This window comes from Pseudorca crassidens, chromosome 21, assembly GCF_039906515.1.
Source record: "Pseudorca crassidens isolate mPseCra1 chromosome 21, mPseCra1.hap1, whole genome shotgun sequence".
Taxonomy (NCBI): domain Eukaryota; kingdom Metazoa; phylum Chordata; class Mammalia; order Artiodactyla; family Delphinidae; genus Pseudorca; species Pseudorca crassidens.
In genome coordinates, this window is record NC_090316.1 from 33,259,257 (window position 1) to 33,280,065 (window position 20,809).

General features: G+C 40.0%; 1 protein-coding gene across 1 annotated transcript in view; it reads left to right on the plus strand.

Moving 5' to 3' along the window:
* NEIL3 (nei like DNA glycosylase 3) overlaps positions 1-19,747 on the plus strand; it is a 41,913-nt gene extending 22,166 nt beyond the window's left edge. Inside the window, 4 exon segments of the mRNA XM_067721496.1 lie at positions 9,394-9,563; positions 11,003-11,420; positions 17,543-17,717; positions 19,120-19,747. Of these exon segments, the coding sequence (XP_067577597.1) occupies positions 9,394-9,563; positions 11,003-11,420; positions 17,543-17,717; positions 19,120-19,302 (946 nt within the window). The 3' untranslated portion in view covers positions 19,303-19,747.
* Positions 19,748-20,809: the final 1,062 nt, after the last annotated feature.

Sequence of the window (20,809 nt, forward strand, 5' to 3'; positions counted from 1 at the left end):
AAAATTGCAGTCTTCTTGGTGAAATAACCGACTACTTACTAAACACATGTGTGGTGATTCAGCCAGTGGCTGAGTAAGTCTGTTCCCACTCTGCATTCCAGAGCTGGGAAAGTAACCACAGGATGGGCTCAGGGACCCACTGTGGGATGAACTTGAACTAAAATCCCATTGATCAGCTGACCTCCACAAGCCCCTACTCTGACTGGCAGAGCACAGTGGCACTTTTGGGTCTCCTGGAATTAGTGTCAGTTCAGAACTAATGTCCAGAAGTCCTCAAAGCTTTGACAGTTTCCTTTTCCACAGTGTACTTACCCTGGTAAGAGGCCGTAGGTCTCTTTGGGGAAGGCTGGCTGAAATATTAACAGTATAAAGGAGCTGAACTATATGTGATTACAAGCCAAAATAATCAGTACAGACATGAAGCACATAAAGTGCTACAAAAGTTTGGGGGATGTTAGAAGTTTATAGGTATACAAAAGGTTGGGAAAATCTCATGGAAAAAGTGTAACTTGAAGTTTATTTTAAAGAGATAGGGGGACGGGGTCAAGACGGCGTACTATGAGGATGCGGAATTTCTGTCTCCTCACAGCTAGGGCACCTACCAGGCACTGGTGGGAGACCACAGACACCTAAGGGGACGGGAGGAATCCCCAGTGACCAGTTGTTTCAATTATACTTTTATTTCTCTTAATGTATTTTTTATCATTCTAATTTTATTTTGTTTTTTATTCTTTGATATTGTACTGCTCCTTTTTTTCTTTCTTTTTTTTTTTTTAACCACACCATGAAGCTTGTGAGATGTTGGTTCTCAGGCCAGAGGTCGGGACCAAGCTGCTGTGGTGGAAGCTCTGAGTCCAAACCACTGGACTAACAGAGAACCTCAGACCCCAGGGAATATTAATCGGAGTACGGCCTCCCGGAGGTCCTCATCTCAGCACCAAGACCTGGATCTGTCCAACTGCCTGCAAACTCCAATGCTGGACGTCTCAGGCCAAACAACCAGTAAGACAGGAATACAGCACCACCTATCAAAAAGAGGAAACAAACCAAAAAAAAAGATGAAACCACGGAAAAATATGTTACAGATGAAGGAGCAAGGTAAAAACCTACAAGACCAAATAAGTGAAGACGAAATAGGCAACCTATCTGAAAAAGAGTTCAGAGTAATGCTAGTAAAGATGATCCGAAATCTGGGAAACAAATTGGAGAAATTACAAGAAACAATTACCGAGGATCTAGAAGAAATAAAGAGCAAACAAACAGTGATGAACAACACACTTACTGAAATCAAAAATACTCTAGAAGGAACCAATAGCAGAATAACTGAGGCAGAAGAACAGATAAATGAGCTGGAAGATAAAACGGTGGAAATAACTGCCAGAAAGCAGAAAAGAAAACATAATGAAAAGAATTCAGGACAGTCTCAGAGACCTCTGGGACAACACTAAACGCACCAATGTTCAAATTATAGCGGTCCCAGAAGAAGAAGAGAAAAAAGGGGGGCTGAGAAAATATTTGAAGAGATTACAGTCGAAAACTTCCCTAACATGAGAAAGGAAATAGTCAATCAAGTCCAGGAAACACAGAGAGTACCATACAGGATAAACGCAAAGAGAAACACACCAAGACACATATTAATGAAACTATCAAAAATTAAATTCGAAGAAAAAATATTGAAAGCAGCAAGGGAAAAGCAGCAAATAACATACAAACTATTAGAGCTAATCAATGAATTTGGTAGAGTAGCAGGATACAAAATTAATGCACAGAAATCTCTTGCATTCCTATACACTAATGATGAAAAATCTGAAAGAGAAATTAAGGAAACACTCCCATTTACCACTGCAACAAAAATAATAAAATACCTAGGAATAAACCTACCTAAGGAGACAAAAGACCTATATGCAGAAATCTATAAGACACTGACGAAAGAAATTAAAGATGATACAAACAGATGGAAAGATATACCATGTTCTTGGATTGGAAGAATCAGCATTGTGAAAATGACTATACTACCCAAAGCAATCTACTGATTCAATGCACCCCCTGTCAAACTACCAGTGGCATTTTTCACAGAACTAGAACAAAAAATTTCACAATTTGCATGGAAACACGAAAGACCCCGAATAGCCAAAGCAATCTTGAGAAAGAAAAACAGAGATGGAGGAATCAGGCTCCCTGACTTCAGACTATACTACAAAGTTACAGTAATCAAGACAGTATGGTACTGGCACAAAAACAGAAATATAGATCAATGGAACAGGATAGAAAGCCCAGAGGTAAACCCACGCACGTATCGTCACCTTATGTTTGATAAACGAGGCAAGAATATACAATGGAGAAAAGACAGCCTCTTCAATAAGTGGTGCTGGGAAAACTGGACAGCTACATGTAAAAGAATTAAATTAGAACACTCCCTAACATCATACACAAAAATAAACTCAAAATGGATTAAAGACCTAAATGTAAGGCCAGACACTATAAAACTCTTAGAGGAAAACATAGGTAGAACAATCTATAACATCATAGCAAGATCCTTTTTGACCCACCTCCTAGAGAAATGGAAATAAAAATAAACAAATGGGACCCAATGAAACTTAAAAGCTTTTGCACATCAAAGGAAATCATAAACAAGATGAAAAGGCAACCCTCAGAATGAGAGAAAATATGTGCAAACGAAGTAGCAGACAAAGGATTAATCTCCAAAATATACAAGCAGCTCATGCAGCTCCATATCAAAAAAACAAAGAACCCAATCCAATAATGGGCAGAAGACCTACATAGACATTTCTTCAAAGAAGATATACAGATTGCCAACAAATACATGAAAAGATGCTCAGCATCGCTAATCATTAGATGCAAATCAAAACTACAATGAGGTATCACCTCACACCAGTCAGAATGGCCATAATCAAAACATCTACAAACCATAAATGCTGTAGACGGTGTGGAGAAAAGGAAGCCCTCTTGCACTGTTGGTGGGAATGTAAATTCATACAGCCACTATGGAGAACGGTATGGAGGTTCCTTATCTAAAAGTAGAACTACCATATGACCCAGCAATCCCACTACTGGGCATATACCCTGAGAAAATCATAATCAAAAAGAGTCATGGGCTTCCCTGGTGGCGCAGTGGTTGAGTCTGCCTGCCGATGCAGGGGACACGGGTTCGTGCCCCAGTCCGGGAAGATCCCACATGCCGCGGAGCGGCTGGGCCCATGAGCCATGGCTGCTGAGCCTGCGCGTCCGGAGCCTGTGCTCCGCGACGGGAGACGCCACAACAGTGAGAGGCCCGCATACCACAAAAAAAAAAAAAAAAAAAAGAGTCATGTACCACAAAGTTCATTGCAGCTCTATTTACAATAGCCAGGACATGGAAGTAACCTAAATGTCCATCAACAGATGAATGGATAAAGAAGATGTGGCACATATATACAGTGGAATATTACTTGGCCATAAAAAGAAACGAAATGGAGTTATTTGTAGTGAGGTGGATGGACCTAGAGTCTGTCATACAGGGTGAAGTAAGTCAGAAAAAGAAAAACAAATACTGTATGCTAACACATATATATGGAATCTAAAAAAAAAAAAAGCTTCTGATGAACCTAGGGTCAGGACAGGAATAAAGATGTAGACGTAGAGAATGGACTTGACATGGGAATGGGGAAGGGTAAGCTGGGACTAAGTGAGAGAGTAACATTGACATATATACAGCACCAAATGTAAAATGGATGGCTAGTGGGAAGCAGCCGCATAGCACGGGGAGATCAGCTCGGTGCTTTGTGACCACCTAGAAGGGTGGGATAGGGAGGGTGGGAGGGAGATGCCAGAGGGAGGGGATATGGGGATATATGTATGCGTATAGCTGATTCACTTTGTTATACAGCAGAAACTAACACAAGTTTGTAAAGCAATTATACTCCAATAAAGATGTTAAAAAAAAAAAAGAATTTTGGCTAAATAAATGAGCAAATAGACATTATTTACTTGGAAAGAAGGAGCATTGCCACAAACCTTGAATCATTGGTGATAACAGTGGCAGAGCCAAACGAAGTCTCCAAGTTTGTTAAATAGCAAAAGTTAGTTTTACAGGTAGGATGGGATCAACTAGTAGGAATCAGTAGTAGTTCTGGAGATGGCTAATGTCTTACCTGAATCAGTAGATGAAGGACTTTTTAATTGATTATAGCATAATTAGGATGGGAACTGAAGAAACAGATGTGAAACTTGTTTAGTGTAATGGGCGAGAGACGGTTTCCAGTCCTTAGGGCAAGACACTGGAAATGGAGAGAAAAATAGGTACTTTAAAAGAATTTTAATGCCAGCAAGTATTGTGAGAGGTTTGCTATGGAGGATAAAGCAAAGAGTTCCAGGCCCCAAACCAGAAATTTTCACTTTATAGACGTGGGAAAGACGGGTAGAATGGAAGAGATAAATTAAGTTTTGGATATGTGGACTAGATAGTCCACATAGGGTGGGAAGTGGGTGGGAGATGATGGCTTGAGTGTTACTACCCGTGTTCTTAGTTGAAGTATTAAAGCAAGATCAGTTCACTGAAAAAGTATATAGCAAAGAACAAAGGAGGAGGGAGGTGCCATCTGGTCTGTGGAGAGCTCAGGGCCCCGGGATGGAGATGACATGGTCCAGACCCCCATTATGTCTTCATAAATATATTTGCAGCTATCTTTTTTTTTTTTTCTCCTTGTTCCTGTGTTTCATTTTGTTCATCACCTTTCGTTATTGATTACTTTACTCTAAACCACACCATATCCCCTTTTTCTCAGCTTCCTCATCCCATTTTACTATCATAGACACCCGAAATATGTTTAAATAATGTTATATTACACAGATTTATGGGTTTCTTATTTTTAATGTTATAGGTGTACATTTATTTGATCAAAAGTGTATAACACTGGATCTGGAAGATAGAGTACATTCAATATATATTTGTCTACTGAATAAGTGATTAATGTTCCATATGTATTTGTTTTCTGTGAATTGATAGCTTTTGAATTTTTAAAAAATTCTTCCAGATTATCAAGTAAACATGTTATTTATCATAAAAATAAGATCATTGTCAATTCCAAAGGGTTTTTGAAACTAGGATTCAAAGCCTCAAGGGTTCCCTGAAAGAGACTTGGGAGTTACTACGAGTTAGGGAGGCCATGCTGTACTGGAAATGTCCTGGGCCCTGCATTCCCTCCTCCCTCCTGACCTAGTTCTGTTCTGTCTAGGCATCCAGCTCAAGACTCATTGCAAAATAAGTGTATACAAAATAAGACATTTGAAAACCAGTAATATTGGCCCCAGTCTTAGAGATTTCTGTAATTAAGTATATTCAGTTCATTTTCTGGATAAGCATTTGAGCACTTTTTATATTGACTAAATTTTTTCACTTTAAAGTCATTTCAAATAAAATTGAAATATGAGAAGCCCAGTAGTAATGATCTAAATTCTTGTGTTCCTTCAGTCACTAAAAGTTTACTTCACCTTTTCCCGAAGTCCTCCCCAGATTTTCCAGTTTTCATTGATCACACCACACTTTGAATACCTATACCAGTTATTGTTGGCTCTCCTTTATATTACTAGCTAGCATAATTTACATGTGTGAGTATTGTTTCCTTAAGGGGAAACTGCATTTTTCTTTGTTTTTTACTAGAGTCTTTATAATTTCTGTTTCACTTTTTCATTTCTGTACTGTTTACTTTCTTTCTTAGGGTCTGCTATATGCCAGGTACTGGGAAAACAAAGAGAACAGCGAATAGAGTCACTCGAAGTGCTCAGGGTCTAACGTGGGGAGTCAATAGATCATGAGAAGCCCGTGATGGAAATGCTGCAAAAGGGCACATTTGTGCTAATGGCAGTGGAACTATAGTATGGATGAGGAAACCTTGAAATCCACCTGGGAAGAACAAAGAAATCTCTCTGAGGAGGTGAAGTTTGAGCTTAGGGTGGGAAGAAATAGGAACTCATCACAGACAAGAGGCCGGAAAGGGATTTCCTGGGAGAGAAAACAGCCCCTGACAAGGTGCATGGGGAAACGCCCTGTGCGCTCAGGAAGCTGCAGGAGAGGAGGGTGTTTTGTTCCTATACGAAGACGTATTTACGTCTCTAGAAGCCATCTAGTTTGGAAATGTGTTGAGAGTTGGTTGCTAGTTAATGAGAATTTAGTGTTGTTTGCAAACCAGTTCTTAAGGCCGAGCTGACCTGGCAGAGATTTTTCAGGGGGATGGAGCAATTATAGGGCATTTGGGAGACGTGAAGAAAATCTGTGGTGGGTTAATCTTGACAGGATAGCCCTGTTTGGGGAAGAGTTTGACTACATAGTTGTCATGTTTAAAAACATAGTTTACAAAGGACTCAAATTTTGACTACAGTGAAAGATACCCAATACAAATTATCTTAAATTAAAATGGGAGTTTATGGATTATGGAGCCAAAATAAATGTTGGGGTAATTTCATAGCATCAATGCAAAAACTATAAAAACCCACATCTCAGGAACTGGAACTCCCAAAGGTGACCTTGCCTGGGCTGCCCACAGATGGAACAAGTGGAAAGAATACAGGCAGGTCTAAGCTGCTTCCTGCTTCACCCTTTCATTTCAAGTCTCATGATAGCAGATTCTCTCTGGTTTCAGCAGGAGAAACACATTCTGGGGGGCTTCCAGGAAGTACTGTGGCTCCCTGACTAAGGGATCAGAGTAGACTGTGGCAACTGACTCAGCTGAAGTAGAATTTGGACGGATTGCTGGGCTTTACCCCGAGTGTGCGATTCACAGGTCTGGGGAGAGGCCTGGACTCTGACTACCGAGTTCCCACGTGGTGCTGGCGCTGTGAGCCCAAGGACCTTTCTCTGAGAACCACCAGCCTTTGGGTCTCTCTCCCTCAGCTGTCTCTGCCCTGCGCCTCTACCAGGCTGTCTGTGGGTCAGTGGTGGGTGGCGCCTGTGTTGAGTGCACTCGCAGCCCAGGTCATGACGTCCCCTAAGAGGAATGGAGCAGGATCGCTTGTCCTGGAAGTATAGACAGTGCACCTGCTCCCTGTGCCAGGCCGGCACACCGTCCCTGGGCACCGAGCAGGTATGAGCTGGTGCTGGCAGCACGTGGGCCTTGCCCAGAGAGAGCCCCAGGACTGACACCAGCGACAGTGTCCTCAACATCCGTGCAGCTGGAGTGACTGCCCCCACTCTGCACCCTGCCACTCCGATCCACAGAGGACAGCACAGCAAGCCGTGGAGGCTTCGTGAGCTTCTAGTAGATTTGCCTCTGCAGCAGAGCCTGCAGGACTTGCTGGTGGACCAGTTATGAGGGTAAGAAGGGTTAAGGACGGCTCACACGTTTCTGGCCTGATCAGCTGAGTGATGGTGATGCCATTTGCTGAGATGTGACAAACTAGCAGAGTTGCGGATGGGGGCAGGAGGTCCTGACTTATTTGTACTAGTTTCCCATGGCTGCCATAACAAGTTGCCACTAACCTGACAGCTTAAAGCAACAGAAATTTCTTCTCTCACGGTTCTGGATGCCAGGAGCCCAGCATCGGTTTCATCGGGCCAAAGTCAAGCTGTGGGCCGGTCTGTGCTCCTGGAGGCTCTAGGGGAGAATCCATTCCGTGCCTTTTCAAGCTTCTGGTGGCTGGCAGTGTTCATTTGTGGCTACACGACTCCTCACGTCTCTGCCTGTGTGGTCACGTTACCTTCTCCCCTTCTGTGTGTATCATATCTCCCTCTGCCTCTCTCTCATAAGGATACTTGTGTTTGCATTCAGAGATCACCCTGATAATCCAGAATCATCTCGCCATGTCAAGATCCTTAATTACATCTGCAAAGATCCTCTTCATAAAGTAACAGTTACAGGTTCCTGCTTTTGTGACCTACTGTCTTTAGGAAGCCATCATTCAGCCCACTACAGACAGGTTAAGGTTGGAATTCCTGTTACACGTCCAACTGGAGATTGGAAAGAATTTATTAGTAGGCGATTAAGAAACGGAGCAGTAAGGAGAGAATGCTTCCAGAGCTTCTTTATGTAACAATAAATATCCCCTCATGGTTAATGGAATTTATAGGATAGAAGATGAAAATGGTTAAAAGTTGGAGCACATTGAAAATCTGAAGGTTATTTAAATTGTGTTTACTTAATTATGAATAAATGTATGATGCTGCCTCAGAGTAAGTTAGTAGAGGGCAGGGATTAGGTGAAGTAAATTCTATAGGAGGTCTGGTGTTCCATAGGAATAAGAAATATTTTTAAAAATTTATTTTATTAAAGTATAGTTGATCTACAGGGATAAATATTGAATGGCATTAAAAGTCAAGGTAAGTAAAGATAAAAATAACCATAATGAGATGTGTCTTACTTTCAGATTTTCTTATGCTATTTATGATTTTACCAGACAAGTCTGAATTTTAAACCTGTTATAATTATGCATAGGAGCAAAATGTTACAGAAGACAAGGCTACCTTTGAAAGTCAAAGAACTCATGTTCTGAAATGTAAGGTACAAAGCCTTTACTGAAAGAACTTTTTTTCAGTATTAATGTTTGGAATCATGAAAGGAATCCATGACACTGCATTGGCTGCTAAACCGCGTGATGTGCTCTGTAGCCCCAGAGCCATGTGCTAAAGAGCAGGACTGTATCAGAGCTTTAGAAAGGCATTTCCTGTAACAGTACGGAGTCATTTAGGAATTCCATCGTTACAGATTATAGATCAGTTGATTTAGTGCCCAGCAGATATTGAGAAATTCCAGTGGCACACGAAGTAAATGTAAAACTTTTCTCACCTTACATTCAGTGCTCTAATTTCTACATGACTCATTTCCTCCCTAATTTGAATAAAGATATTTTAGTTTTGCTTTGGGAAGAGTCCCACTTACTTAAAAAACTAGTTGAGGGCTTCCCTGGTGGTGCAGTGGTTGAGAGTCCGCCTGTCAATGCAGGGGACACGGGTTCGCGCCCCGGTCCGGGAAGATCCCACATGCCACGGAGCGGCTGGGCCCGTGAGCCATGGCTGCTGAGCCTGCGCGTCCGGAGCCTGTGCTCTGCAACGGGAGAGGCCACAACAGTGAGAGGCCTGCGTACCGCAAAAAAAACAAAAACAAAAAACTAGTTGAGAAATGCTCCCTAGTGGTTATGTCAAATATTTTTAGTTAGTTTAAAACACACACACACACACACAACTCTTTGACTCTAAAACTTTTGTTATTTCTGTCTTTAAAAGCAATCAGCAGGGCCCAAGTAAAAACATTTTATTCCGAGAGAGAGAGAACTTCTAAGCAATAGTAAACATGTAGCATTTGGGTATTAATGGTTCTGTAATTGTTTCTAAGATATCCAGAATGTATAAGAACAAGACAATAACGAAAGTGTTAATGATTAACTTTAGAAGTTCTCTTGTAGCAGGCTGCCAGCTAGAAATACTACAGTCAGTTGGCCATCCAGCAGAGGGGGTCATCTTATGGACTCTGTGGCCCAGAAGTCTGAAGAGCAGTGGACATGTGAGGTCTGTACGCTAATAAATAAGCCGTCTTCTGAAGCATGTGATGCTTGCCTGACTTCAAGGCCTACGGGTAAGACTGAATTTTGATTCTGAGTGCCTTCCATTTCAAAGAGGGTTAATTATACAAAGTCAGGTACATGTCTTGTTCCGTCTTGATATTTCATAACGAAGTAAAATGCTCTCTTTCTGAAAGGTTTAAAGGAATTGCCAGCCTTTGCATGTAAACGATGCTGACATTCTGTTGAGCACTTTTTTTTTTAACGGGGGGGAAACACGCTTGTGCTAAAAGAGTATGTGCCGTTGTATCTCAAAAAACTGAGATGATTACATCTGTTCTCTACTGTTTCTAATGAATTATTCAATAAAGCTTTGTTTTATGCAGATTTCAGCAACTTTTGAGTTTGTTATTCAGTCCAAGTGTTTCATAAATTGAAAGGGAGGATTTCTGTAAGAATATCATTGCAGGTGGAATAGGAAAATGCTGAGTTTTTTCTCTTCTTTGGCCTCCTACCCCTTGTTATTAAAATCTTTACTCAGACAATTGTACTGATTTCATTGAAATCCTTCAGAATAACTCATCGTAGCTCACAATTTCGTGCGTGCAGAGGATGTAGAAGTTCAGAGGAAACCTGTGATTAAGGGCCATCTCCCTGATGCAGCTTCTTCTGTGTTCTCAAAGTGTTCTTTCTTTCTTCAATTAGGGGAGAAAGTTCATTCTTCTGGACCCCCCATCGTGTGAGCTGTCATGTTGTGTTGTGTTCGCTGGGCCAGAAATGCAGGCATCACCCCATATACACCTTTGCTAGTAGCAGAAGGGACTGTGTCTCCTATTTCTGTCCCTCCCTCTGCAGTATCGTTCAACAGAGAGCCCTCAGAAAACCCCAGTCTTAGGTTTCCACATTTATTCTGACATTCTGAAATGCCTTTACACATCTTAATTATTTTCTTGTTATTTTTTTCTGAGTATGAAAGGCAGATAACTGCACTTTAGAATAAATTACAGATTCCAAGATCCTAAGATGCTTTTTTGAAACATATTTAATAAATGTAAGTCTTTGTAATTCATCTTTACTTAATTTTAATAGGCCTTTCACTTGGTCTTGTCATTCACAGAAACATTCCTGATAATCTAGATATAGGCTCTAACTGCTGATCGAAAGCTTTGTGGGGTGTCACCTCTTATTTACACTGCTTTAATATTTGGTCTAATAGCAACAAAATTGATAGCTCAGTAACCTTTAAATGCTTAAACATAACATAAAGCATAACAAGTAGAAATCTTTATTAAACCCATCTCTGAGTCCCTGGAAATTTTGCACTTCATATGGTACTTTATTTCCTAATCTAAAGGTGGTTAACTCTGAATTGCTCAAGCTAACTTTGTATTATTAGTTCTATACATGAGGTCACTGTAATAAATGAACTAAATGTTTTAATCAAATGAAAAGATGTTTCAAACAGTCAGTGTATTTATAGGAATAATGCAGAATTACTGGTCTCTCCTTCCAGATTCGGTACCCAAGAATGAAGAGAATCCTATCGCCTTTAACAGTTTAGTGAAATACCCTTGTAATAGCTTTGGAAAACCAAGGACGGAAGTGAAGATCAACAGGAAAACTGCATTTGGAACTACAACCCTTGTTTTGACGGATTTCAGCAATAAATCCAGTGCTTTGGAAAGAGAAGAAAGCCAAAACCAGATACTAGATGGGGAATTTCCAAACCCTCCTACTAACGTTTGCTTTAGTGATACAGTGCACCCCTCCAAGGAGAGAACAAACTATAGAACTCAACTATCTAACAAAGTAAACATATCATCTATGGTCTGCTCTCCCTCTAAATTATTTAGTCCAGCATATAAAAGATTAAAAACAACCCACTGCTCATCACGGGATCTCAAAAGTGGCAACCCTGGATTTTCTAACAGGTATGGTGCTTCTAACCTTGCTCTTTAAGGTATTTGCGTAAGTTTTAAGAATGCAGAAAGATCATCCATTGCTGAGGAAGCTGAATTGATCTTGGAAATGTCAGTCAAAACCTGAAAGACTATTACAGTAATTTGCCTCCCTTGCCTCCTCTAGCTTATAATATTAGAGAAGGGAAGGGAATGAAAAACAGAATTTCCTCCATCTGTAGAAAATTGTGTTTTGCTTTTTTCTGGCTGTAACCATATACATGCTTAATACAGAGTGTTTGGAAAATATTGGAAAGTATAAAGAATAATGATTAAATCCCCCATAATCTTACCGGTTAGCAGTCTCCACTGTTAGCAGTTTTGTTTAAGCTTTTCTTCCGATGAAAGATAGTTCTTCTAGAAGGGAAACTATCATTCATAACACTTAGTAAATGTCTTCTGTTCTAAAGCGAGGGATCTGAGATATTTTTAGTGACATTTCTGCCAAAGAAAGTGACTGTATTTCAAACAGCCAGGGGGCAGGGAGTGTGGTATTTGTTTCAACCAAAAAGGCTCAAAGAGCGTGAGTACTACTTTTGAACCTGAAATTAAAAAGTTGTAATTCCAGTTAATGAACCCTACCAGATCAGATATGTTTTATGAGACTACCAGCTACATGTTCAGGAGAAGACCCCCCAGTTGCTGTCACCAGAGACAGAGACATTTTAATAAACAATGTCATCCTTGTGCCTTAATGATTATTGGCAGATCCTGGAAATGTTCTTCCCCAACCTTGTTTAATTTCTTTATCTGGGGCTCCTCTCACACCTGATATTATGCCTCCTCAGGGAGAGAGATCTCTCCACAATTTTCTTTTCCTTCAGAAAGCGGACACTGTATATCCAGCACCTTTAAATGAAGGGAAGAGTATTTTTTTTTTTTTTTTTTTTTTGTGGTACGTGGGCCTCTCACTGTTGTGGCCTCTCCCGTTGCGGACCACAGGCTCCGGACGCGCAGGCTCAGAGGCCACGGCTCACGGGCCCAGCCGCTCCGAGGCATGTGGTATCTTCCCAGACAGGGGCACGAACCCGTGTCCCCTGCATCGGCAGGCGGACTCTCAACCACTGCGCCATCAGGGAAGCCCAGGGAAGAGTATTTTAAACAGAGTGAAGGTGAGTTTTCTTCCCCTGTGCCTTTTCTTGCCAGCGGGGGATGAGGAGAGGAAGAGTTGCTGTGGACGGGATCTAAAATAATCTCAGGGGCGTTCTGATCTCCAGCCTTTCATCTGATGAGCTGTGTCTTTGCTGATGGAAAAATTCTTTGGGCAGTGAGATGAAGGACCACCATTGCACAAACCTAGACCAACCTCTGGGAATACTTTAATAACAGAATTCTGAGATGTTTTTTGGTCAATAGGTGCTTTAATCTCGAGTTTCTTGTACTGACTCTAATTTTACCATCAGTTAATCTTGATCGTTTATCCTTGGCTGATTTTTTGTTGTTGTTGTTGTTCATAATCATGTATAATAACTGGTTTGACTTTTGTCCATAATACTCAAAAAATATAGACATTTGAGTTAGGCTATGGCGGGCAAACTTTTAACTGACTTGATCAGTACGCCACCTTTTCACTGAACACTAATTAATGTGTCATGACGGAAGTTCATGAAGGAGCTAGTTAAGAGTGTCTGAGTTGGGAGGCTATGCTGTAGGAAAATCATTTTTGAACAGCCTTTTCTGTTGTGTAGCTTAAGTGGAAAGAAGCAGATGTGATCATTTAAAAATATTGTGGCTTTTGTTGTACTCAAATGAAGTATCTTGGCATATTTTTATTTCCTTAGTGCTTTGTAGAAAATCTCAGACAATTTAACTAATGAATTATGGATTTAAAAAAACATTAATGTAACCTTAAGTTTTAAAGATTTCTTCATAAGCCATTAGTAATAGGGTCATATGATTAATCACAGCACACAGCTTTACTTAGAAACACTGCAGCGTGCGTATGTGTTGAATATAAGAACCCCAGGAATGAGACTCCAAAATCAATCAACATCAACTAGCAGAATAAATGTCAAGTGATGAAATACATTCACCCAGCAGCCCTTCTGCACCCAGCTACTCTACAAGGAATAAATTGCAAATTACTGTCATTTATTTCATTTTTCTCCTTGTCTGGCAGCTACAGTGTTCATCTTGTGGACAAGATGCCGAGCAGAAGCTCACAACATAATAGGATTAAAGCAGGTGGTCCACTCAGAGAATTTATAGCCAGTTCATTGTTTCTTTAATAATTGTATGGTAATTAATTTGCCTTTTGTTCTCTTAATTACTGCTCTCATCGCTACATGATACATGCCATGTTGATGGGGCATATTTTCAGATTGGTCTTTAGATAGACTTGAATTTTATCCAGCTACTGGATTATAAATTAGATCGTTGAACCAATTTTTAAGCAGTTAAGAATGACTGTTAGACAGTTTTAAGTCTTTGATCCAACTATTGTAAACGCAGAACAAAACACAGTGATAACCACTTCAAAGAAGCATAACGTGTTTTGGGTTGAAGCTTTTCCTGAGCTGATGCAAAGGCTCACGTAGATGAGTGAGATGAGTGAAATGAAAATCACTAACGTTTTCTCGGGTCTGCCGCCATCAGGGTTGCCAGATTCTACCTCTAATCACCAGTGAAGCACTCACCTCTCGTTCATGCTTCTGGTTCACCTTTTGGTGTTTTCAGTCCCCAAGGATGTCAGAACCACCTGGGACCATCCAGGATGAGTCATTTAACCTCTGTTTGTTTGTTACGATCCTTGAAATACTGCTGAGCTACAAAATCTACATTCAGTGAGCCTGATCAGTTCAGTGTTTTTATTATAATGAATCACCCTATCTGTAAAATAAGTTAAACCATGATAAATTGATCACTGAAAAAATACCCGTTTTAAAAATTACAAACCTGTGCTTGGTAATGTCTTCCTTCTTGATAATAGTTTTTATCTGATCTCTGTTCAGTGTTACTTGAACAATGCTTATTGAACATGTTCAGTGTTTATTTATTAATAAGTATTTATTAAGAACCTATTATACATTAAGCACTACTCTTGGTTCTAATGACGACCTCTACCTCAGCAAACTACAGCCAGAAGGGCCAAAGTCAGCCCACCCCGTTTTTATAAATAAAGTTTTATTGGGACACATCCCATTCCCATTGGTTTACATATTCCCTCTGGCTGCTTCTCATGCTAAAACAGCAGATTTGAGTATTTTGCAACAGAGACCATAAGACCCACAAGCCTAAACGTATGTCCCTTCTGAAAAAGATTTTCCAACCCTGATCTATTATATTGACCGTTTATAATCCAGTATTAGTATTCAAAATGATGGTCCTAGTTATCAAAATAAGTTAAACTATCCCATATGCTAAGTTTACCCAAGAAAATGCTCTGCTACATTTTCGAAAGTTTTTAAAGTAATGATTGAAACAAAGAGGAACCAAGATGTCCTCAATTAATCAGAACATTTAATTACCCTGGGTAATGTTTGCTATCATAAAATTAAGATTCCCTGTACATCTTTAGAGCTGATGTGTTCACAGATGGCATCAGTGTCTTGGTTACGTTAACTCAGTGCTTCAGTACTTAATGTGTATATGAATCCCCTGGGAGTCCTGTTAACATGCAGATTCTGATTCTGCCCGCGATCTGGAGTAGGGGAGGATAATTCTATACTTGTAAGGAGCTGCCAGGTGATGCTGATGCTTCTGGTCAGATGGACCCCACTCTAAGGGCCGGGATAAGATAGCATGTGGCTATTTTCTCCTTTAACTTTATACCAACGAAGAAACAGAATTGAAGACAGAAATGAGGAAGCTGTAGGAAACACTGGGATCTTTCCTTTCTACCTTAATCCTGACTTCCACCGTGCTCCTCTCCAGGAAAGCTTTACTAGTAGGAAAATCTAAACATCTCCCTGGATTTGCGAAACTCTGGAGATTTCTAGGTTGAAGCAAGTGAGTTTGAAAATGTTTAACTAATTGTTACCTCAGACAGCCTTCCAATATATAAAACTGTTTGCATGTGTGTACTTTTTTTTTTTTTTTACGAAAGCACCAGTTTCTTTCTTTCCTTTAAGATTCTTAACCTTCTGTGTTCCTCCTCTAAGTTTTTTTTAAGCACTGTTTATGACCCACTTGCTTCAATTTTGAAATCACTCAACTTCTCTACAACCACCCAGATGTTCAGCTTCTCTTGAAGTTAACATTTTAATATTGCCCCTTTTGGGGAGAGGGGCTGTTGAAGTGAAGGGGGTTTGGAAAAGAGAAGTCTGTTGCCCCTCACCCTCCCTATTTCTGGTTAGCATCCCCCATGACGCTAAAATATAAGCCACTATTCCCTACCCTGAAAATGCTACCAACAAAATAGCTGCTGGAGAAATATTTAATGATAACAGTGTCCTTAGCAGTGCCCACAGCTGCTTTCATCTTGCACACGCCTGCTGCCCAAGCAGCTTCAGGAACTTCAGGATGTTTGAGTCCATCCCTTTAAAGAAATATATTTAAGCATCTGTTTTATAAACGAGTGTAAACCAATTTCACCACAAATAAAAGATCCCTTGTATGTCAATTCTATCTCAATAAAACTGGAAAAAATATCTCACACTCTGAACATTTTGATTAGATATGACGCCTCAAGGCATCATTGTAGGAACAAGTATGGGAAGAATGTGGTTTAGGAAGCAAGGAAAAGGGAACCAACCTCTGATTTATAAGTATTTTTAAAAAATCATTTAAGAATGGTATTTTGTTCTTTAGAAGTTAACAAAAAAAGAAAGGAAGAACTTTATCATTAAAAAGTTAAAAATGGGGCTATTAAGGGGAAGGACTTCTGGTTTTAATAAGAGCTCTTTTTCTCATCAGTTGGTTTATTAAGAAGACTTTTATAAAAGCATTATTAAAATATGCAAAATATAAAAAAATTAAAAATAATCATGAAGCTCCTTTTCAAAGAAAAAATTCTACCTAGACAGCTACAGTGGAAGCCTGGCTTCTGGCCTTTATACACTGTATTCAGGGGTAACCTCCAGACACTCTTGATCTAATCATGGGGGGAGACTAAAGCTTCCTCGCTAGCTTTACAAAATACACATTTCTGCTCTGCCAGGCAGCCTGTTACTTGCTGAAATATGATTGCAACTATTAAGGTAGACTTGGTCAAAGAAGAGCATAGAAAATTGTCTTTAAATTGGACAGCAGATCTCTTTGGCCTTGTCAGAACCATTGATGAGAGTTTGCTACTGATGAGAAAATAATTGGAGAAGATTGTGACTCTAGTTCCTTTGGGCGTCGGGGGACAGCTGGACTTGAGAATATTTTAAGGGAAATAAAAGTAGCCACCCTGTCATGTTGGGTAAGAAAAGAACCAGATGTCACAAATGAAAACTAAGAAGATTGGATGTGCAATTCAGCTGTTTCTATTCTTGAGAAGTTTAAATGATATGCCTAATTTAAATTTAATTTACATAAATAGGTAGCTTTGGAAGGAAATTACCTGGGAAAACCAAGAATTAAAAAGATGTAGGGGCTTCCCTGGTGGTGCAGTGGTTGAGAATCTGCCTGCCAATGCAGGGGACACGGGTTCGAGCCCTGGTCTGGGAAGATCCCACATGCCGCGGAGCAACTGGGCCCGTGAGCCACAACTACTGAGCCTGCGCGTCTGGAGCCTGTGCTACGCAACAAGAGAGGCCGTGATAGTGAGAGGCCTGCGCACCGCGATGAAGAGTGGCCCCCGCTTGCCGCAACTAGAGAAAGCCCTCGCACAGAAACAAAGACCCAACACAGCCAAAAATAAATTAATTAATTTTAAAACAACTAGTAAAAAAAAAAGATGTAGGAGTGTATGTATTGGGTTGGCCAAAAAGATCGTTCAGTTAGTGAATACATTGTTCAATAAAATTCTTGGTGAAAATGAAAGATGTCTTTTATTTGTACTTAAAAGCGAACGAACTTTTTGGCCAACCCAGTAATTGCGGGAAGTTGACGGTGGTCGCTTTCTGGTACTGTCTCTTTGTACAGGCAGGATTCCGATGCGGGGTGAGGTGGTGTGAATGACCCCTTTTAGCACGATCATGCTGCAGTTATTGTGTAACTTGTCATTACAGGGAGCTTCAGAGTAACACGCCAGGTGGTCCTCATTCATTAAATGCCTGCAGTCCCCGCTGCAGTAAACATGACCGCCCCTGTGTTCTCCAAGTGGTGAGGAAGGATGGAGAAAACAAGGGCAGGCACTTTTATGCTTGTCCTCTACCGAGAGAAGCACAATGTGGATTTTTCGAAGTACGTGTATGACCTATCAAGCTTAATGATAGTGTCCTTGAATACTTCAGTTATTAAAATGTAACAAATAGTCCGTTTCTGGTTTTACCTTTAAATTTAAAAGCCATGCTGACTGACATTTAGTCTAAAACCTGAATGTTGAATAACTGAAAATTCAAAGAGGTTCATCCCCAAAAGAAGAATTAATCAAATGACAGCTATTCCATTATTAGAGTATATCATATTTGTAACCCCCTTGGCTTACAAAGAGAGAGGTATTGAGTCACCAGGTGACTGATAATCCAAGACAGATATTTGCTCTTCCTGACTTCAGTGTGACATCCAAACCTTTGTTTTATGCACTGGATAGAAGAACCCAGGGAAATAATTTACATGCCCTGGATTTACAGTAAACGTAGCAAATCCTACCACACAGGCTTAACCAAAACAAGTGATGGCACAATAACAGTTTAGATGTAGGTGATTCCCCAACCTTTCGATCTATGAGTTTGTCCCTGCAAATGAGTGTGAGATACAAGACAGGAATCTGGGCGCTTTTGGTCAGTCTTCTGCCTTCCACAGAACGAGAGCCTCTCACTTCTGACTGTGATCCTGAGGTTTAAAGACAGATATTTTTCCCAGCTGCTTCATCTGGTGCCTAACTAGAAAAAGAAAGTATGGATCTGTTTCGGCACTGGAGCAAAGTTTTCTGATTGGGCTTGCTGAGAGAGAAATGATCTGTCTTCAGTGTGATACCTTCCTAAGGAATTCCCCAGGGAAAATTTGATCATGATCTTAGAGCATAACCCCTGCCCGAGATGTGGCTCCGTCCTACTCAACTTCCTGATCTCCTCCCCTCAAAGCTTGTATAGATGTAATGGAGAAAATATTATTAGCAATATTAACAATATCACAGCCTTCTGGGTAGCTCTCTTGAGGCCAAAATTAATAAGGATAAGAATAATACAATGGAATTTGTGTGAATTAGTCCTGGTAATTCTGTATTGGATGCTTTCTTTTCCTAGGAGACTAAGGAAGGTTAATATTAAAATCATAACAAATCTTTGACCTTAATAGCTTAAACAGAGCTATATCAGGAACACTGGTGATTTGCTGTACAGAGAGATTTTCAATAAAGTGAAGGAACTTCTGTAAATATGCCTTTGGACAGAGGCATATTATGGACATTAGGCATATGTCAGAATTATGACAATTTTCTGTGTGATTCAAGCAAATTTGTTAGAGATGCTTCTTATAGGATATAAGGTTTTTTAGGGGCAACGACTAATGACTTACGTGTATCTTACAATGTCAAATTAATAGGAACAGCAGTGAAGACAGTACAGTACTAATCAAATGCGTCGAGGCTCAGCCTGTCATTCTACCTTCCATCTAAACTTCACAATCTGTTTTTCCCCCCCAGTGGGCAGATTTGTCCTTCCCATTCTGCAGCCATGGCAAACGCTCCATCATGAGAACAGTGTTGAAGATTGGACCTAATAATGGAAAGAATTTTTTTGTGTGCCCTCTTGGGAAGGAAAAACAGTGCAGTTTTTTCCAATGGGCAGAAAATGGGCGAGGAATAAACATTATTCCAGGATGCTGAAGTTATTGCAGTATTTGAGAACTCTTCCTTTTATTTGTGTGCCATCTTTTCATTCAGTGTTTTTTTTTTGCCTTGATGAATGCTATATGTGTTTTATCAAATATACAATATATTCCATTTAGAATGTATATTTAATGCATTTAGTTATGACAATAAAGTATTCTTAGTATGCTCTTAGTCTCTTGTATCTTCTTTGGGGAAGCAGTGATTTTTTTTTAGGAGTAGAGTATGCAGTACAATAAAATAATAAGGTATTCTGTCTGAACTGAATAATTTCTCAGGTATCACCACTATTCATAATATATGATTAAAGGAACTTCCTGTTTTCGTAAATGAAATGTAAGAAATGGGATCTTCATTATAGAAAATCATATTTTCTTCTTTTTTTCTATTCAACAAACATCAAGTTCCTCTAGGGCTTCCCTGGTGGCACAGTGGTTAAGAATCTGCCTGCCAATGCAGGAGACACAGGTTCGAGCCCTGGTCCAGGAAGATCTCACATGCCACAGAGCAACTAAGCCCGTGCGCCACAACTACTGAGCCTGCTCTCTAGAGCCCACGAGCCACAACTACCGAGCTCACGCACCACAACTGCGGAAGCCCACACGCCTAGAGCCTGTGCTCCGCAACAAGAGAAGCCACCGCAATGAGAAGCCCGCGCACCGCAACGAAGAATAGCCCCCGCTCGCTGCAACTAGAGAAAGCCCGCGCACAGCAACGAAGACCCAACGCAGCCAAAAATAATACATTAAATAAACAAACAAATAAATAAAAACATCAAGTTCCTCTAGATGCTAGAGATATGCCAAACACTTGTATAACTTCAAATGCATTTTTGTGAAAAGCTGGGGGGATTCAGAATATAAAAGTAACATTTAAGAAAAGAAGTCATCTCTATATCTTTAAAAGAGAAGTTGGTTTAAACGTTTTTGATCTTGATTTTAATACCTATTAATTAATTTTTAAAAGTAAGTTCATTTCAAAAGCTTAATGTGATATTATTTTTTTATTTGTAGTTTTAACTCCTCTCCTTTTTTAAAAAATTTAGTTCAGGTATTATTATTTTCCCAAAGAAAAGAAAAACATTAATCAATGCATTTCTGCATGTTGGTGGAAAATTCCATTCAGATCTGGTTCAATCTATTTAAAAAAAAAAAAAAAAAAGGACAGCATGGAAGATGGCTGGAACCCTTCCCCCTTCTAAAACTAAATGGCCCATGCAGAGCTCTAGAAGTTAACAGCATACGAAATTACCAGCAGGGACAGAGCATATTTCATCGTCCTGTGTTTGAACTTTACGTTGAAGAGACACAATTAGAACCAACCTAAGATCAGTGATCTTCACCTAATTGCTCAACAGGGTAATAACTACAGAGCAAACCAGGAATCAGACTGGACCATTGATGGTCTTAGTGACATGATGTGAAGTACACATAGTGTGTATTCAGAAGACAACTACAAATTAATTGTACAACAAGGGAAAAGGCCTACTGCAGATCAAGCTTCC